The 20,648-nt window shown below is 36.3% G+C and overlaps 1 protein-coding gene across 1 annotated transcript in view; it reads right to left on the reverse strand.

Moving 5' to 3' along the window:
• The window catches only part of KCNH5 (potassium voltage-gated channel subfamily H member 5), a 338,162-nt gene that overhangs the window by 56,989 nt on the left and 260,525 nt on the right, over nucleotides 1–20,648 (reverse strand). The window contains exon 10 of the mRNA XM_036843658.1: nucleotides 10,031–10,227. Within this exon, the coding sequence (XP_036699553.1) occupies nucleotides 10,031–10,227 (197 nt within the window). The remainder of the gene's footprint in view (nucleotides 1–10,030; nucleotides 10,228–20,648) is intronic.

A 20,648-nucleotide genomic window follows, 5' to 3' on the forward strand; every position in this document is an offset into this window, starting at 1 on the left:
TATGTATAGCTGATTCACTTTGTTATGCAGCAGAAACTAACACACCATTGTAAAGCAATTATACTCTAATAAAGATGTTAAAAAAAGAACAAAACAAATCTACTTTCATTGTTTTCTCACCAGAGCAAAGGTCCACATTAAGCCCTTTTTTGCAAACACTTTGGAGAAGTCAGCTGCATTAGAATGTAGGGGATGAGGCCCTTTCAGGCAGTTTTCTTTGCTCCCCACCCCATACTCACTCCCAACAGCCTTCAGAAAAAGTCCTCCTAGTGTGTGATTTCAGTAACAAGCCACTCTGTGACTGCCAGGTGTGGAACGTTGCTATTAACAAGCCAGCAGTCAGCCTCCTTTTATGGAGTCGTAAATCCAGCAGGCTGGATCTGATCTTCCATGCTTGGTTTTTGCTGGCATAACAGACCCTTCCCCCTGTGACAGCACACTCTACAGTAGCTAAGTAGGTCATCCTACATTCTGGTTTCTGAATTTCCAAGCATTAGGAAACACTATTTTCTCACTCAGGAAGGGGCACGTATCTTCTTGTCACGGTAAACTCACTTTCAAAGGACCTGTGTTACATGTCACCCATTTAACATGCTAGAATTATGATGCCATCCACAACCATATCTCAACTAGTTGCTAAGGCAGCTGTTAAAAGAGGGAAGCAAATTCCTGGGCAGGGTTCAATGCCCCACATTACCTCTCTGTGTTGCCTTCAGGGAAAACTGGCTACTTTTTACATGCAGAATTAGCAGTAACAGTTTTTACTCTGCAGTTTCCATTCCAGAGTGTGAGCTTTCTAAGGGAAAGTGCCTCTGCTGAACTTCTACTGATGACATCACTCTCTAGAGGATAGAACTGCGGACATAGAACAAACCCCAGTAAAATCAATGCCAACTCCTAAAAGTGTTGGATGAATCAAGTATAACCTGATTCAGAAAGAAGAGGCAGAAAATGAAGGCCTTTCTCTGGGAGAAAATACTGAAGCTTCTCTGGGTCAACTGAGTGTCTCTGCCTATTTAGTAGAACAACTTGATTTGATTCCTTTGGGAAAAGATTAGTTGGTTGGAATGTCAAAATCTGTGAAATGCACCTCCCAGCTGGGAAAAAAAAATGGACATTCCAGGAAGGCAGATTCTATTTGGGTCATAACAGTCAACTATTACAAATTAAGTCTAACCACAGAGCAGTTCTCCATTTTTGCATTTGTAAAATGCATATAATGCTTTAAAAGGCTTTTTATTTTATATAAACTGATATGTTTTATTACAATATTTATTTTACTTTATTGGCAATAATCTGAATTCTCTGAATTCACAATAAGCATCTTGAAACCCCTCTTCTGACTAACCAAATTCTTCTCAAAATATGTCCTGTTATAAAGTGTTACAAAGCTACTTCTCAAAATCAGCGTGGAAGGCTTTTGAACACATGTCTTTTGAGCTCTATATTTTCTCAGGTACCTCAGAGGACAGAAAAGGCTGAGTCAGTGGATCCCACTTAAAAAGTGAAGGGAAGAAATCCCTATAATAACAAACTATATGATCAAATTTAGGTGTTGTCTTGGGGACTGGGGAGGAAGGAACTCCCCCAAAAGAACTCTGCCTAAAAATTCATTAAAATACAGATCCATAAACAGATCCAAATTTGATATTTTACATACGACCACATCCATTAACTTCTTTTTCCAGAAGAGGGAAGGAAAAAGAGACAAAAGAAAATAACAAGTTAGGATAGGAAAAATTGCATGCATTCCAAATTTAAATCAATACCAAAGGCATTAGGGAAGAAAATATGTACATTTCAGCCTTAATATTAATAGAAATCCTTGCTTTTTAATTCAAAAGGAATATTTTCCTTTAAATGAAGATGGCGTGATATAGCACCAGGCTTTCAGTGGTCCCTCATCAAATATTAATTGTTGAGAATTCAGAAGTGGTAGACATATTGGAAATAAACAGTCTGGCATCCAGTTATGATACTCCTAGAAAGGCACTACTGTAAGGCAGAATTCAGCTCTAAAATGAAACAAAGGATTGTTTCAAGTGATTGTTGGCTACTTTGAGAATTCCCAAGAAAAATAATTTATAAAATGTCTACCTTCTTATGTTAGTTGAATATTCTTCAGTCTATTTCAGGCTTATTCATTTCCTTCTTGTTTACTACTGCTATACATACTTTCTTGCAATCAGAATAAACTCTAGTGTTGGAAAGAGTTGTCAAACAGACAGTATAATCTACTGTCAAGTTATGTTGGTAAATTATTGAATCTAGCCCCCACTCTAAAACTTAGGAAACTCCGTCCTTAACTGACTGCTTTGGAGGCATTATTGAAGAGTGAGAGATCTGTGAACCTATGTCCTGGTAACTAAATGTGGAAAAGTTTCTTTTCGATCTGGAAGCAGACCAACAGAGAGCTCTAAATAGAAGCAGCTTAAGGGCTCAAAAGACTGCATAATTAGGTCTCTGCTTTACCTAAATGCACATGACAAACTTCTGGAATTGCTGAAAGTCTGCTCCTTTTTACCACCATCAGTGAAATGAGAGCCGCTTGGAGTTGGGAAACTGAGGCTGGAGCCTCAGAGCAGTATCAGCTCTGTGGCCATGAGCAAGCCACCTTATCTCTCTTTGTTCACTTCCCTACAGTGTTGATTTGAAGCTCAAATGAGATAATGCCTGTGGTGTGCAAACTACATCAGTTTAGAGGTGAAAGTTCTACAAACCATAATGTATAAGCAGAGCTATTGCCAGCAGGGCCAGTAGTTCACAGTGAATCTGCACTCCTGATGCTCAATTGAGGTCATGAGAGTTATAACAACATCCTGTTCAGATTCAAGTGTGGTATACAGATTCTTCAAAGGAAACTTCGAGAAAAAAGTTTGCTCTTCAAAGTTATTTAGAATGAGATTAAGGCAGTATCCTGGTAAATCTAGCCCCTGGCATCAGGCGATCTTAATTCACGCAACAGTGATAAAATTGTTGTACTATTCTGGAAGCACTAGCATTGTGCAGAATCTGCAGGCATAAATGGTTAGAAACTGCAGCTGGAAGTTAACTCTAATTGTGATTTAACACTATTAGTAATGGTCATTTTCATAATCCTATTTTCATAAGGCCTCTTTGCCAAAGTTGTCAAGGGTACCATTTGCTTCTCTAAATGACCGCGATTATTCTGTGCTGGGCAACGTGTCTGATTCACGTTTCATTCCTTCAATTAGCAGGCACTACAGGCACTCTTCTGGTCATCGGCAATAAAGAGATTACAGAAAATACCTACTTTATGAAGCTTATTGTTCTGTTGAAAAAACAAAAACGTAAATAGGAAACCAAAGTACCGCAATCAATGCTGTGAGAAAAGTAAGTGTAGATACTATAGAATACTTGAGTTTTATGGAGACCATATATCTTTTGTTCCAACTGTGGACAATGTTTTTACTAGCGTCTTTTTCATGGGATAAAAAACATGGATTTGTGGAATGAATGTGCTCCCATATTTTGTTTAGCTGATATGGCGGGGGGGTGCGGGAGAAGAAGGTACTGAAGTTGGAACTCCCATTATCACATTCCTAGACTATTTCTTCAAAGATGCCAGTAATGACCATTGAAATACATGTAGTTTGCACCACATATACACCAAGCAAATACTTTAGGCCTATTTGATATCCAATTTCAGTATGTTTTCCATCCACAGAAGGTAATTGCTGTAGAGATGCTTCATTGCTTACAGAAAAAAAGACATTCTGTACCACTGGATTTCCCATGATGAGAATGCTTTCGGGAAAGAAAAACCATTGCTTAGTTCTGAGCCTGTGCTAATTCAAGAGTGAGTCTAAACCGCTATTTCTTACCACTGGAACATTAAAATATAGGACTGGTACTACACACTCATCCATAAAGTTGCCAGGTGGCTTCAGCTGCACTCTACTTAAAAACAGTGCCACCTGTGGAAAAGGACTCTGGCTCTACGGGGTGAAAAGAATGCTACAGGTACCTCTATTTCTGATTTTCCAATTTAGAATTGGTATTGGTCATTCTTGGAAATTTTTCTAAGTTTAAACGGGAATCTTAAATCACTGTAGGAGTGCAAGAATATTTTGCAAGTATTGATAATTATGCATTGCTTAGAAGTTACAAAAATCAATGCTGAATACTGATACTGCAGCACTTCCCCAGTAATACAGACCTATATCAGCCGTAACTGTTGATTTTAGAATATTTCTAAAAATGACTCCTTCACGTTCAATTTTAAAAAAACAGGGTTGTTATGGACTGAATTTTTGTTTCCTACCTGCCCTCCCAATTCATATATTGAAACCCTAACCCCTAGTGTGGCTGTACTTAAAGGTGGGGCCCCTAAGGAAGCAATCAAGGTTAAATGAAGTCATAAGAATAGGCCCCTGATCCAGTGGAATCCTTATACAGTAAAAAGAGACACCAGAGAGTTCATGCTCTCTTCCCTACACACACGCCCAGAGAAAAGGCCATGTGAGAACACAAGAAGACAGCCGTCTGCAACCCAAGGAGAGAGTTCTCACCAGACACCAACCCTGCCAGCACCTTGATCTTGGACGTACAGCCTCCAGACTGTGAGAAAATAAATTTCTGTTTAACCACCCAGACTGTGTTAGTTTGTTATGGCTGTCTGAGCAGACTAATACAAGGGTTAAATGAATACTGTTGAGGTGCTCCAGATTATCCTGTGTCTTGACCTAAGGGATTCAGAAATGTATAGTAAAAAGGAGTATCAACCAGGAGCAAGATGAGTCTCTGAGGCAACAGTGGAGGCATTTCTTTGAGACTACAACTAAAGGGTAAGCAACAGTTTGGCATCATTTTGGATCAATGTCCAATGGGCTCCACTCCATAAACACGCCTCCAAGTGTCCTCTCTCTAATTCCTTCAGCAATGAGTTGTGACAACACTCGTGAGATGTTGCCACGAAGGATGCTCATTATGGACTCAGTGTCCAGTGGTTTTATTGGAGTTTAGTCACACAGGTATCCTGTCTGGCACATACTAAAATGCCACACTCCTTGAAGGAAAGTAAATGTTTAGCATAAGCCACACCGTTTGGATAAGTAGCAGGTACCGTGAACCACTCTTATTAGAGTGGTGGGAACTCTCTTGAAGTTCAAGTTCTCAGATGCCAGCCAAGGGCCCACTTGGTAAGCAGTTCTTTCAAAGTCCAGCAGTCAGGCTTGCTACAATTACTCTTTTTACACAATGGTAAAGATCATTGTGTAACAGGAGGCAGAATGAGCAGAAGTGCAGAGATTACGTTTAACGTTTGATTAGAATTCTTTAAGATTTACATATCACCTGTGCTGGTTGTGCTGTGTGCCTTCTCAAGACCTGTCCCTAAGGGCTGGTCCTCAAGTTAATAAATACCATTTAGTCATTCCAGGAAATGGTATCCTGAATAGGTAAAATAAATAAATCATAAATAAAATCAGCAATTGAGTCAACCTTCCTCTGTTGCTCTCCTATGCCTTTTCTGAATATGTTTAAACGTATTGGAAACTATAGAACTGTCTTATTATTGAAAAACATATACCAACCAGTCCTTTTGCTCAACTTAGTCTAGTTTCTGACTCTCATATGGGGGATCTTAATCTCCAGCAGTCTGGTAAAGCCTGTGGAATAGGCCTCATTCCAGAAGAGCTGCTTTAAATGCAAGAAATAAAATACATAGTGTTGCAAAGGAAACATACTGTATTGAAATTCGGTTACCAAATTTTAAAACTAATTCGCAAGATAGTAATCTATGTGCTTTTTTTATTAACACAGTAACATTATTATCACAGCAGGTCTAATAACTATCATAATTATTAAGTACTGATGAGTGCAAACAACATTTTAGGATGTCTTCAACAAAAACAATATGCTATGAAAATATCTGTAATGTCTTTTGGTACTTCTAATAACACTGTAGTTTGTTATCAACTTTCATAATTGAAAAGAAGGCTAAATTTCACTTAGAAATGAAAGAAAATAATGATATAATAATTTTTCTCATCCAAATTTACAGGATGCAGGTAAAAATTTCAGGCTTCTAGTATCATGAGATCAGGGGTTCTTTAAATCATTCCATTCAGTTCACAAACAGTTGACCGCGGGCAAGCAGATCTGTTTTGTTTGACTATAGTGTTTTCAAAGACAAAGTAAATTAGTTACCAAACTAATGTGATTTCACATAAAAATTCATACTTCTGGCTTCTCTGGAAAAAAATATGCAGACCAAGCAACAGTGGGCTGGTATTCCAAGGCAATGTACAAGCAGACTGAGTAGCAGCTGCCCTTCTACATATGGTGTGAACTTTCCAGTCTTCGTAGCCACATAGCCTTGCCTTACTCACGTGTGTTATCTACCTGGCTCCTGTAGCCACCTCTTTTTTTGTTTTGTTTGTTTGGATTTTGTTTTTGTGTGCAACCACCTCTTAGATATGGCATTTTCCATTTCATCATGACCCTCTTGCTGGGTGGCAATAAGTAGAGATTTGCTTTCTAACAAAGGGGAAGAATTCTGTTTGCATACCTACTGTCATCTGCATCTAACTTCCAATCCTCTACTCTCAGCTACTGACACACTAAGGCCCATAAGAAGCCACCTGTGTTAGTAAAGTTTCACTGAAGCACAACTATCCCCTTTTATTTATATATTATCTTTGGCTGCTGCTATGGACTGAATTGTGTTCCCCTAAAATCGATATGTTGAAGCCCTAATCCCCCAGTAGGATGATATTTGAAGAAAGAGTCCTGGGGAGATAATTAGGTTTAGATGAGGTCATGAGGGTCCTCATGATAAAATTAGTGCCTTTGTAAGAAGAGACCCTGGAGAAATTGTTTCCTCTCTCTATCTCTCTCCACCATTTGAGGGCACAGCAAGAAGGCAGACATTGCCAAACCAGAAATAAAAGAGCCCTTACTGGGGAACCGAACTGACCAGTGCCTTGATCCTGGACTTCGCAACCTCCAGAACTGTGAGAAATAAATTCTTGTTGGTGAAGCCACCCAATCCATGGTGTTTTGTAATGGCAGCCCAAGTTAAGACAGCTAATATCACGCTACAATAGTGGGGTTGAGTAGTTGAGACAGAAACTATATGGCCCTCAAATTCTAAAATATCTACTATCTGGTCCTTGCCAGAAAAATTTTGCCAACCCCTGCTCTAGGTTTTGGATGAAATTACCAGTTATAGGTCTAGAAATTTTATATAGAGGGACAGAAGGATGGTTAGTGGGAGCTATATTTGCATAACAAACGTCTTATTTCTCCTTAATGGAGATGGAGACAAGCAGCTAAAGCACTACCAAATTCCTCCCTGCTACAGCCACCGAGAACTACACACTATAGAGCCACTGTATGTGCTTATGTGGCTAGAGCTGTAGTCTATGAAGCCTGGAAACCTGAGCCCCAGATCTGCTCCCCCAACTTGGAGCTGGCCCTTAATTAAGGGTTGTGATAGCTAGGAGATATCGTTAGCATGCTAAGGACATAGTCTTGATTCTACGATTCACAACCAATGTTCACTGAAAGAATGCTGAAAATAGTAGCAATAAGAACAAAATATTTTCTGTTAATAGCTCAATGGGGGAATGAAGTTAAAGTAACTGAGTGAATGAGAAACTCCATACACTGTTGAGAGTGTGTCTGTAGGGTATTGTTGTAGGGGGAAAAAGTCAGCTATTTTGACAAACAAAAGCAACATGGTATAATCGAAAGAATATGGGTTTTAGAATCAGACAGAGATGGACGCTGACCCGTAATTTATTTGGCAACTTGCTGTCTCACTCTCAGCACCTCAACCTCCTCATCCATGAAATGGAGATTATACTGCCTCATCTGTGGGTTGTTGATATTTAATAAGATTAATTATTGTATGCAAAATATGTTGAAGTGCATGGCTATAAAACAGGCTCTCAAAATGGTAGCTATTCTCATGAATCATTTTTTTACAGTTTCTCTTCTTTATGAAAATACTTTTCTTCTGAGACTAAAGTGACACTAATTAGCAATACACCCACATTCAAGTTATTGAGACCATCTATCAATTGCAAAAGGGCAGGAAATATTTTTTAAAAATAAACAAACAAAAAACCTGACACATGTTATAACAAGGAACAAGGGAAGAAGCCATGTGATATAACTAGCACACCGGCACCTACAGAGGCAGGCGCTCCATTCCTGGGTCCCATTAAAAGAACAGCACAAATTTTCTGTCTCTAACACCATCAGAGATAGACACACTGCTATGTGTGCTCAGCTCTTATAACCAACGTGTGTGTGTGTGCGCATGTGTAATATGCACATGCTCAGATGTGTGAAAGAGAAAAAGAGATGATAGAGCTTTGTGATTAACTCATCTTGAAGAACCAAAATTTATTTGCCACTGGTGAGTTGTCTTAATTATCCCTCTACGACACCTTGCATTGCAAATATATCAGTCGGTTATTTAATATTAATTTCTTTAGGTCTGAGTTCCCTCATGTGTTTTGAAGGGAAAATAACTGCCCTTTTTTCCCCACAGGAATATTATAAACATCAGATGAGATGATGTGTAGACAACAGTGCTTTGAGGAGCACAGTGACAAATAATATCTGTCCTGAGGACTGTAAGGACAGATCTGAGTTTTGGTAAGCTTGTAGTACGTGGGAAGATTCTAAAACTGGCAAAATGTATATTGGGAAGATTTAATAAGACATACGAGTTTCAAATACCCACCAGGTAGCCTTGTAGAAGAGAAGGTAGAACACAGACCTAAGGAGACATATTTCTGTGTAATACTAGACAGGACTCCAATTTCCCTAATGAATGAGCAGGTGCCCTGTTTGGTACCCCTCTTCCAGGTTTATCATTACCTTAACTCTCAATTACTTGTACAAATAGATGTTTCACATATTTGCATTTCACGTAATATTCGCACTTGGCTGTCATCTCCTTGAGTGTGGGGACTGTGTATTTAGCCCTCATGCTCTCTATAGCTCTTTACATTTTGTCTTGCAGGTTGTGGATGCTCAATAACTATTTGTTAACAAAATATAAACTGAAACTGCTATTCAAATATAAATCAAGTGTTGTGACACTAGTACGAATACGACTCCTGAAGTCTTATCCTCTCTTAGAACCCTGAGTAGAGAATTACATTGATTTGCTTACTTATGCACATTTCTTTGTTGCTGCAGTATAGATGTTAATTTGTCTCTTGGATTGATTTTTTTCTCCATGTTAACTAGCAGGAAGGTTCTATTTAAGAGGTTAATGGAAAGGAAGGCTTGTTATTTCAAAATACTTCATCATAGACAGGTAATCATCTTAGATGAAATTCCTTAAGTGCTGTTATCCAAACGTCTATTTCACTGTTGGCAATAAAAGAGCCCTCGCCAATGTCCAATGACCTATAAGTCAGAGCTAGGAGATTTCTTTATGCAAATTAAATTTGTGCCACACTCATCAATAAAAAAGAAAACAGCAAGAAGATTAAAATTGCAGCAGCCATGACAAGTAAAGGATTCCTAAATCTATTTATAGGATATGTCAGTATGGCTAATTATTTTTTGAGATAGTGTGTTTGAAAGAATTAATGGGGAATGAGCTTTATGAATTGACTATTAAATACGAGGGAGGGTGTAAAGAGAATCAGGAATATAAAGTAGGCAACCAGTTTGATTAACCTTACTAGCTTTAAAATATCCACATAATAAAGTAAGAGACACTGATATTAATTTTACGGCAGTATTATAAACCCCAAGAATTAACTAATTATATTATAGTACAGTTTGTTTCTCCTCAAGTCTGTTTTTCATTTTGCACTTAAATGATAAAGATTCAAATCTTTACCCATGTACTCAGGGTTTTTATCCCCTCTTTAAAAAGTAAACAAAATATAAAGAAAGGGGAAAAAAATCATGTCACTTTACATTGATGGGAATGTGCTACTATGAAATAAAATCACTTTACCACTCTTCAACTAATAGCATATAAGGCACTAACCCTCTAGATGCTAATAAGTGGAAGTGGGTCCAGACAACATACCCGTTTCCTTAGATTGCAAGTAAGAGTGAGATTCCTTGAGAATGAGTTTGCAAAAGCTGTATAAAAGTCCAGGACTTTAAGCAAGGCTTCTCGCTTGATGATGTGGAGGTCACAGTATGTCAGTGCTCGGACATTGGCACAGGCATGAGCAAGGGTGGTTTCCTTCCAGAAGATGTCTCCAAATACATCCCCTTTCCCTGGAAAACAATTAAGATATAGATATTCAAGTATCTACACTTGTTTTTATCCTAGTCACGATTTTTTATTCAGTTTCATATATGGTATTGATCGTCTAGCGTAATTTGGAGTCTAAGTATATAACACCATCTATATACATGTAACAATGTACAACATTTTCATATAATATGTAAAGTAACATCATCTTATATTCAGTTCTTGAAGGAAATCTGGAGTGGCTTGAATAAATGAAATCCAACAGAGAAGCCAAGAACCTCATTTTAACAAATAGTTTCATTATCTTCTGCCACCTTAACTTTTCGCATTCTGATTAGAAGGAGCAAAGGTGACTTCTTAGGTTCATCCCTTCTTCTGCTCCTGTTGGTAGAAATGACAGTAAGAGGCAATATACAAGGATCTCCTGTTACAGCCTTTATAAATCTGGAACTGACTCAACATACGTTAAACATACATTATTCAGCAACTAAGTCTTGTGCTCCAGGCAAACAAAACCTCACCATCACTGATTCCCAAAGGATATCCTTCTCTTTTCACTGAGCCAAACTTTATGCAAGGCCTCAGGGCCAGGGAGAGAGCTCTGGTCCATAATAATAGAGCCGAAGAGGCTAAATTGGGTAAAACATGGAAGCCCAGATTTGCTATGCCATAAACCGTTCCATAAAGGGTGCTGTACTGTAGTCAAATGTGGATGTCTTTTTAAAATTCTAGAATTCTAGAACACAGGAATCAACTATTCACTTCAGAGCAACGCCCACTGGTGACCTGAAATCAATAGTTCACCATCCTGAGTCAAGAGTACTTAGTTGCCCAAACAAAGGGAAATGAAGAAGCTTCAGAGATGAAGTGCTGAAAGGCTTTTCTGCTGAGGCAATTCCATAAGTGTCCCTGGCTTCTGAAGGGCTGTCAACTGCGTTCTCTGTTCTTCTGTAGGAAAGGGAAAGTTTTAAAGAGAAAAAGACGGGGAATATTTCTAGGTGAAAAAAAAAAATCTTCCTAGAGCCACACTACCGAAGATTTATTCTTTCTGCCCTCTAACCGCAGAGATGAGTGAATATCTGCTCTCATTATTCAGATTAAAGTCAGAACTGACAGGAAAAAAGAAGAAGAAAGACTACTTGTAACACTTCAGGCCAGTCAGACCACTGGAAAGAAAAGATAGTGTGTAACCAGAGAAATGAGAGAGAGGGGAAGGGAGAGAGAACAAGACAGAGACACAGAGAGAGACAGAGAGAGAGAGGCTGAGGCTGAGTGAGATTACAGATTCTTTGCCCACCCTACACAGGCAGTTTGGAAATCCTTAGAGAACCACGAGGCATTCTGGTATGGAGAGAGAAAACATATATATTATTGAGGAGGTGGTTAAAACTACCATGTGGTCAAATGATCAGCATAAAATAACCATAATATATATTTAATAAATCTTGAGCAGTATCATTTGTTAACTGACCCTCGCCAAATTCTTTTTAGTTCATGACACTGATGAACGACTTAAATGTCCGATAGTCATATATTTGTCCAAAGAAGGATAACTAGAGACCTGAGAGCCAAATAAGGTGTCTGAGGTTATACAGCATCAAAGTAACCTAAGGGAGACTTTAACTGTAGAAATTTGTAAGATAAACCCTACCTCCACAGAGATGAATTTCAGAAATCCATAAACGGCATTACCTTTAAACTAGTAATTCCAATTATAGGTATTTACTCTAATTGCATTATCAGAAGTACCAAAATTGCTTATAAGGATGTTCACTGAAGTGATATTTATAATAGCCATAAAAGGTAGAAACAAGATAAATGTGAATGAAAAATAAATAAATAAATAAATTATGGAATATTATGCAGCCACTAAATATCATAAATTTTTAAAAGTAACAGAGAAATGTTCACATTACATAAAATAACAAAAGCAGGATATCAAATCATACATATAGTATTATATCATTTTATACACCCTCTTCTCCCCAGAAACACACACATGTACACACAAAGCGAATGCATCAAATAGTAGGTTTTCTCTCATTACAGGATAATGGATGAGTTTTATTACGTCTTATAATTTACTTGTATTATTTTTTAAACAGAAGAGATCAACAGCTTTTATATTTTCTTAGTCCCCCGTGCTATGGAAATAACAGGGCATTGATCCACTTCTCGTTCCTTTTCCTCTATTGTCACTGCTACTCTTTCTATACTGGCTTTTACCTTGAAGAGAGAAAAATGATTACATTTCCCTCTGATTCATTTCTGAAACCTTTTCTCAAGTTATCATTTATAATACAAGCTCTGACCCATTTATAAGTACTCATCAGTTTTCAACTATTTGATTTTCATGTATAGTAACCACAGTAATAATTACTAGTGCCTTTGACTCAGTAATTTCGCTTCTGGGAATCAGTCAAAAGATTTAGAACAAACACATGTAATATTCACTGGAGTGCTATTAATCATAACTTCAGATTGGCAAAAATAAATAAATAAAATATCCAACGAAAACAGAAATCTATATCTATATATAAATTCATATTGAATTAAAACTAGTTTCAGAAATAACATTCAGAAATGCAAATTTTATAATGTTAAATAAAAAAATAAAGATACAAAGAATGATTATGGTTGTAGCTATAATAAAGTACATAAAAATGAAACTGAAACTCTACGACTAAAAGAATTTTCAATTAGAAGTCTACTATTTCTTAATTTCTTAAAGAAAAATAATCTTGATAGGACCAAAATATATTGTTTTATTATTCCATATTATTCTATATAGTATATTCTATGTTATTATTAATTTGTTGATTGATAATAAATTGTGTTAAAAATCAAAAGGGATACAAGACTAAAAGAAAATGCACATAGCTATTACAGCAATTGGCTTCAAGTGATGTGCTTATTGTTTTCCCTCCTTCTACTTTTTGTTTTCTAAATTTTTCTCTAATGAATCTTTTATTTTAAAATAGCAATTATTTTCACAGATGTTTTTCCTTATACTTTTTAATAAAACAGGTACACAGATCTGCAGAAGAGTAAATATTCATTGATTGATAAGTGCATCATCGATAGGTAAAAAATACTCAATATATACATAAATTTCCCCTTGCCAATATAGACCATTTTAAATTGTGGAGGTATTCAAATGTCTGTTATATGTTTTATTTTACCTAACTGATGAAATTAAAATTCTCACCATATTTCTATCAAAAATTTTAAATTTAAGTTATTTATCTTTTTTACTATCATGGGGAAATAAAACGTCTATGAGGCTGAAAAGTAACACAAAAAGTTAACTGACTCAACCAAAGTAAAACTTATCCTCTGATCCTCTCCCTAAAAATATTTAGAGAAGCATAGCAAAATTAATAAATGTGGATTATTCTGCTCCAAACATCAGAACTCACATTACATATAAACAATACTAATTGTTTTATAACATAGAATTTCCATTAGGATACACAATATATCAATTAGACATTAATCAACCATTTCAAACTATTTTGCTTTATCCAGTTTTCTATATCACCTAATAGTCACTCAATTCAACAAACTTTTAAGGCACTTGTGGAAAGACAGTTGTCTTGTAAATCAGTTAATTTATGAGCTGACTAATGTTCTTCTTCAGGAAATATTATGCACATTTACACTGAGTAATGTGCAGGAATCACAACTGTGAAGACATGGGGTTATGCATGGACTATCTAATAGAGAAGCGCCCTTTTTTTTCATCACAAAGATTTTGCACACTTTCAGGACTGGGAAACCCTGTTCATCCTCATAACTATAGAATATTTGATGCTAGTTTTTAGGTCAGTTCCCACTGGGTGCAAGTAGTCTCAGCTAGAAACATTTCAGAGTTTGAGAAAAGTAACCTTCCCCCAAAGCCCTAAAATTAGTAGAAAAGCTCACACTCAACATGAAAGTTGTTGTTTGGTCTATTTATATTTTCTCAGTTCTTTGCATCAAGTCTTATGAAGTATTTTACTTTCAAACCACAGGAAACAGGATTGTAAAACAGAAGTAAAAGTTAAAGACTCATAGAGCAGAAAACTGGAAAATTTAAAGACAAAACAGAGACAAAAAGTTACAACATAATTAAAGGAGTAATACAGATCATGGTATGCCGGTCCCCTGACGTGCTGGTTTTACAGACAGAGTGTTTTTATTTTAATGTGAAACACATCATTTGGTGAGTTAATGACATACATAAAATGAATTCATAAAAATTATCTCAGTTATTCATGAGTGAGTACAGCTATCTACCATAGCCAACGAATCCCTAAAAATATAGCATTTGAAGTTTACTTAGGTAGTTTCCTGTGAATGTATGTGAGGTTGTACTGATAGCTCTATTTAATGATTCTTCTACAGAATGGACTTAATTCACATTTTTACTTTTATCAGTCAGCCCTTCACTATAACTGATTGTTGTAGTCAGCTCATAAACTTTATTATGAATACATATGAACAAAAATATCCATTTACAAATGAACAACACTAAGAGTTTTTAAATTATGTGATTTTAAATTGACTTGGACTATTTATGGACAGCAAATGTCATAAAGTAATATTTTGAAGGACAAGAACAGAAAGAAGATGATGAGCATTAAACTTTAGAAATTATATTGGTGTGTAAGAATAGAATCTTTAAAATATTTAGAATTGGTGCCTGCCAATCTTCAGTGATTGATGTCCAAAGTCGTTCTGTTGAAAAATTATAACAGATACACCTTGACACTTTTAGAGAAGCCAATAATTCTTATCTACAAAAAAATCACTGATTTAGCTTATGAATTTTTATTTACACACACAAAGAATGAGCCAAATAGCTGTTACTAAGTGGGATAGGGAGGGTGGAAGGGAGGCTCAGGTGGGAGGGGATATGAGGATATATGTACGGCTGATTCATTTTGTTGTACAACAGAAACTAACACAGTATTGTGAAGCAATTATACTCCACTAAAGATCTATTAAAAGAAAAAAGGAGATGTAAAAAAATAGAGAGTATCCTGATAGATAAGTAAGGGATGATGGTAGCTGCCTTTGAGGAGGTAGAAGATATGGTAATTAGCAGGCTGGTAATCCTGAATTTGGCACTATTAGCGTTAAGAACAAATTGGTTACATACAGAAACCCAAACATGTGTCCAAATCAAGAAAGTTAGTAGCATATTATAAAAAACAAGTCCAAGAAAAAAGACTAAACTAAAAAGCAGTTATATCTTGAAATTCTTCTGTTTTCTTTTTCTAAGAAAGCATTTAGAGTTGAAGCCTATTATAATGTTCATATTATAACTAAGTCTTGCACACTTCACACCTGTCAAATGGGAGAAATGATGGCTGTCCTCTTCACCCCATTCAATAAATACATCTAGCATCCTAACCCTAGCTCTAATACTACCCTTCAGCTAGAACATGTGCTTTATGCTGTGGAGGGATAGAGACATGCAGGAAATAGAAATCCTGTTCTCAAGAATTTTTAATGTATAATAAGAGAGACATGTCCAAAAAATGATAAAATAGGAAAGAATAAAATAAGTACTATAGGATCAGGATAGGCAATGCACACAAGAAAAAACATTTGTTTTGAATTTGAGGGTATTTAGTTAAGACCTCACAAGTAAAGTAGTGTTTGGGTTTAATCACAGCGGAGCCTTCAAGAGAAGAGCAGCACTTTTTGTGAAAGAGCAGCATGAGCATGATCTGCCCAGGGGATGATGAACAGTATTAGCCCAATACTGGGAACCTATGGGACACAGAGAGAAGACCATGTCTAGAGGGAAAACACAGCACCCAAGAGGGAGAACATTTAATGCCATGCAACAGTCTGCTTCATCCTATTTCAAAGACGAACGACTAAAAGTGTTTCAAGTAAAGAGAGTCAGGGCCTATCCAATGCTCTGATAGCAGAACTAATGACAGTGTGAAGAGTGGCAAAGGAAGTACTGTTACATCACTGTGAGACAGCCATATGAATTTCACAGATTACAAATACATGATTTCACCTCACCTCATAATTCACCTCATCATGAGTTAAGGCAGTGACAACAAGATTAAAGAGGACAGAAAGACACAAAAGATATGATGGCAGAACACAAAACATCCATGATTTGCCTATTGATCTGAGTGAGGTGGAAAGAGTAACATTTAAAATACTCTAGGAAGAAATGTGAACCAAGAATTTCATATCCAGCAAAACTGATTTTCAAGAATAAAGGACACAAACTATATCACCAATATAAAAGAACTCAGGGAATTTTGCTCCCATGGATTTTTCCTACTATTAGTGAATAATCTTCATACAACCAAAATACCTAGAGAGACACTGACATAGACTAGTGGTAGCACTAACTATACAGTTACTTGTAGAATTAAGACTAAATGAAGGTTAAAAGGGAGAGGGTACAGTATGCAATGGTTATATGCTTCAATAATATAGAGATAGTACAACTACTAAAAATAATGATGGGTGGGGGAGAACGGGACAAGCGTATGCAAAAATCTTTTTATGTATTTTCAGTAATCATATTGGTGGTGATGGCATTAGTACTGTTATTCTGAGGTTGTTATATTTGTAATGTGGCATAAAGCAATTGAGCAATTATGCAATATTTTAATTCTATCATCCTCAGCATTCTCAATATGGAAGAAAGTAGTTGAAGATGCAATATAGACACGGATAGATAAAGCCCTATTGTACTCAGTTTTTGTTAAATATATTGTATGAACTCATGAGAAATTTTATTTATATGTGTGTGCATATATACATATATATATATATATATATATACATACTACACACACACACAGAGAGACACAGACACACATACAAATATTTTTCTCCTCATTTTATTTATTAAATGGACCAAGAGACAATGACCAACTCAGTAGCAGTGAGTATCTGTAGGACCAAGATTGTGAAATATTTTTCACAAAAACAAATTCAAAAATTCAAGCTTCTTGGAGAAATGACTAATGGCTGATTCCAGGTGTGGGACAGAATTATACAAGATGAGGATCTGGTCATACTACATAGCAAAGAAAGACTGCTGTATCAAAAAGACTCAGGAGCCAACTTGAAGAGGCTCTTACTTGCCAAAGATAGGACAATTTGCACTTCAATAATGGTCAAAACTGCAAAGCACTGAAATTCATCATTTGTTTAAATTCATTAGTACATAAGGATATTTTTAAGAAACTATCTAGGTACCCTCAGAGGATAAGAAACCAATTAGTTATCTTAAAAGTTGGTAAATAATGGAAAAGTATCAAGCATATATGTGGCCATTCCTATGTGAACTGAATATTGAATAACCAAATAGTAGTTGAGAGGAAGTATCTCTCTATAAAAGCATTACAACTAACAAACAAAAATATAAAATTAGAACATCTTCATTTTGCAACTCCCAGTGAATTAATGGATCTAGGCATTGAGTATCAACAGTTGTTAACACCATCAAAAAATGCAACTAGATAATCACGAGTCATCTGATGAAAGAACACACCCACCTAGAGTCTTGCAAAGGGATTGAACCTGAGTCTGATCAAGCCTCTGGATCCAGCTGCTAACTGACAGGAAATATAGAGGATGAAGGAACATGCTGAACTACAGTGAGCATACAATCAGCAGAATCCAGATTGTGGGAACTCTGCAGGACAAAAGGCCCAGGCTCTACAGCAAAGAATTATAAAGAAAAGAAAGGGATGGGGGGGAACTGTAGATTTAAAAATATTTAAAAGATAGATCAAATTTAGAAATAAGCAAATTAAACTTGGTGTTTAGGATGGGTCACACGGTGGGACTTCTCCAGGGGGTCAGGGGTTTAAAAGTTCTGTTTCTTAACTTGTGAAATGGTTACAGGATCTTTGATTATAAAGTTTCATTAGGTTATATGTTTATATTGTGATTTTTCTGAATCTGTTTTTTAGTTTGCAAATTTAAAAATTCAAGTAATTTTGATGTGCATGTACTCACCAATAACACCTCCCCCTCCGTATACCAAAAGGAAGACTGAATTCTCAATGGCATCATGAAGCAAGTAAACCAACACCTACAACTGACTAGCTTTGATCTTCTTAGTGACAAAACGAAACCAACTTATTAAACCTGTAATTAGTTAAGTTTTCAATTCCTTAAAGACAAAAGAATCCTTGATACTTTTTGAGAAAATATGAAATAATGGGCTTGACTAGGGGAAGGCAGGGTAGAGAAGGAGAGTGGGAGCAAGACACTGATAGGTAGGTAGATATAAGAAATCTGCAAAAATGAAGATGAAGCTTTCTGTACATGGATGCCATGACCACAGGAAAAAAAAAAAGAGCAATGAGAAAAGCAGGCCAAGCATCCCTACTCTGTCCAGAGACTGTCAGCATTTAAGGGAAGAGTAGAGGATTCAGCCTAAGAACTGAGACAAGTCACAAGGCCAGTAGAAACTCAATGAGTGGAGACATAGACTCCACCTCTTCATGGAAGAAACTGCAAAGATTTGTGGCCATTCCTGCAATCCTGGAGCATTCTTAAAAGCTTCATTTCCACTTTAATACCTACCAACTAGATGGACCCTGAACTCTTCCAATACCCAGATGAAAGACCCATAAGCAGAACTTAAGATCCTCATCTTGTGTTCTGAGGGCTCATGAGATTCACACTCTGAGCCAGTTCTCCCCAGTCCTAAACACCTGCCTGGAGTAAACTAGTCACTTGGAGGAGGACCATATTTGTAGATATTTAGTAGCTGATTAACCATCTTATACTTGGGTCATGTTTGGTTTTTTGTAACATACACTGGTGTGGTACTTAGTGTTGTTAGAAAAAAATTTTTTTTTAATAAAAGGAAACAATTTGGTAAAGTTAACATAGGCCCTCCATTTTCTGTCAAGATTAAACCAACTAGTTGTATAATTTCAAAATTCCATTTTAAAATTCCTGTTAAAGAAAGCATCACATTTGTAATGTGATGGTTAAGAGAATGGACATTGAGTCAGATAAGTCTTGGTTCAAATCCTATACCCACCACTTATTTTCTAGCTGTGACCTAGGGCGAATCACCTGATACTGCAGAGCCTTGGTTTTTTCATCTGTAAGATGATTACAGCAAGTACTTGTTTCACAGAGTAAATTAGAGAATTTGATGTAATAATGCTTATAAGATAATGAGTATTTAACAACTATTGGTATTTAAATCAGACTTTCAAAGGGGTCTGGATTTCATTTCTCAAAAATATACTTTAAATATTTTGATAGGGAATCTTAAAATCAAAACACTACTATAGAGTTTAAATTTTACTTAAGTATAGGCAAGCTCAATTACTAACTACACATATGATTTTTCTTTCCATAAGCCCCTTTTAACTCTTAAATGTTAATTTTCTAATAAAATTAATTCTAATTTGTAGACCTATTCATTCCAGTTGATGGCAAAAGTAATGTCACTTTTAGGAATTAAAGTCAAATCCCCTTCCACAGATATAAAGTTTTTCTACCATGGTCAATGACCAGGGTACAAGTTAGATTCTTTCTTGCTACTTGGAGTTCCTGATGGAGAACAAGGAAGGAGTGTTTTATTAAAGAGTTGTTAGTGGCCTGAGATATTTAACATTTATCTCTTCTTATTCTCCTTGTTCAAACTTCCTGACTAACAGTAGGAAAATATTTTCTCAGTCCATACTAGATCTATGCTAAAGCAAGAGTCTTAGGGAAATGCATTTTACTAAAATCATATAGATGAAAGAGAAACAGAGGGTAGTCAGTATCTCAAGATAAAACATAAAGAAAATGGCAACAGAATACAGCACATTTTTTGTAGGCACCCAGAACTAAAACAATTATAAAAACTGCTTAATGGCAAAACAAAGTGCTGGCTAATTTTGCTCACTGAACCTTTACTGAGAACCTATTTAAGAGGTCCTATCACAGATGACAGAGAGACAAAAATAAGCAAGACATTTCAAGTACTCACAATACAGTAGGAGTACAAACAAGTAAAAGATAGACTAAGAACCCTGTGTAGGCATGAAGTAGAAGCCCGGAACAGAGGTGTCTGATCCAGACTAGGGCAAGAAGGGAAAGAGTAAAAGAAGATGAAGAAGCACAAGACAGACAATTAAAAAGAGGAGAAAAAATGTTCTAAACAAAGGAAGCAGTATATGCAATAGCTTGCCAGTAAGAGAACTTGGTGCTTAGGAACCTTCCTGCCATTCAATGTGGTGAAAATAGAGTAGGAATAGGGAATAGCACAAATCAGGCTGGAAAGGAGGGCAAAGACCAAGACCTAAATGGCTTCATAGGCCATGCTAAGAGCTAACATTTTATCCCCAAGGTGCCAAAACGACAATCCTAACAAGGAAACTAACAAGATACTTTATATTTTAGAAGAATTATTGTGGTGGTAGCATAACATAGATTTGGAGGTTGAAGTTGATAACAGATT

The sequence above is a fragment of the Balaenoptera musculus genome, chromosome 2, assembly GCF_009873245.2.
Source record: "Balaenoptera musculus isolate JJ_BM4_2016_0621 chromosome 2, mBalMus1.pri.v3, whole genome shotgun sequence".
Classification (NCBI taxonomy): Eukaryota; Metazoa; Chordata; class Mammalia; order Artiodactyla; family Balaenopteridae; genus Balaenoptera; species Balaenoptera musculus.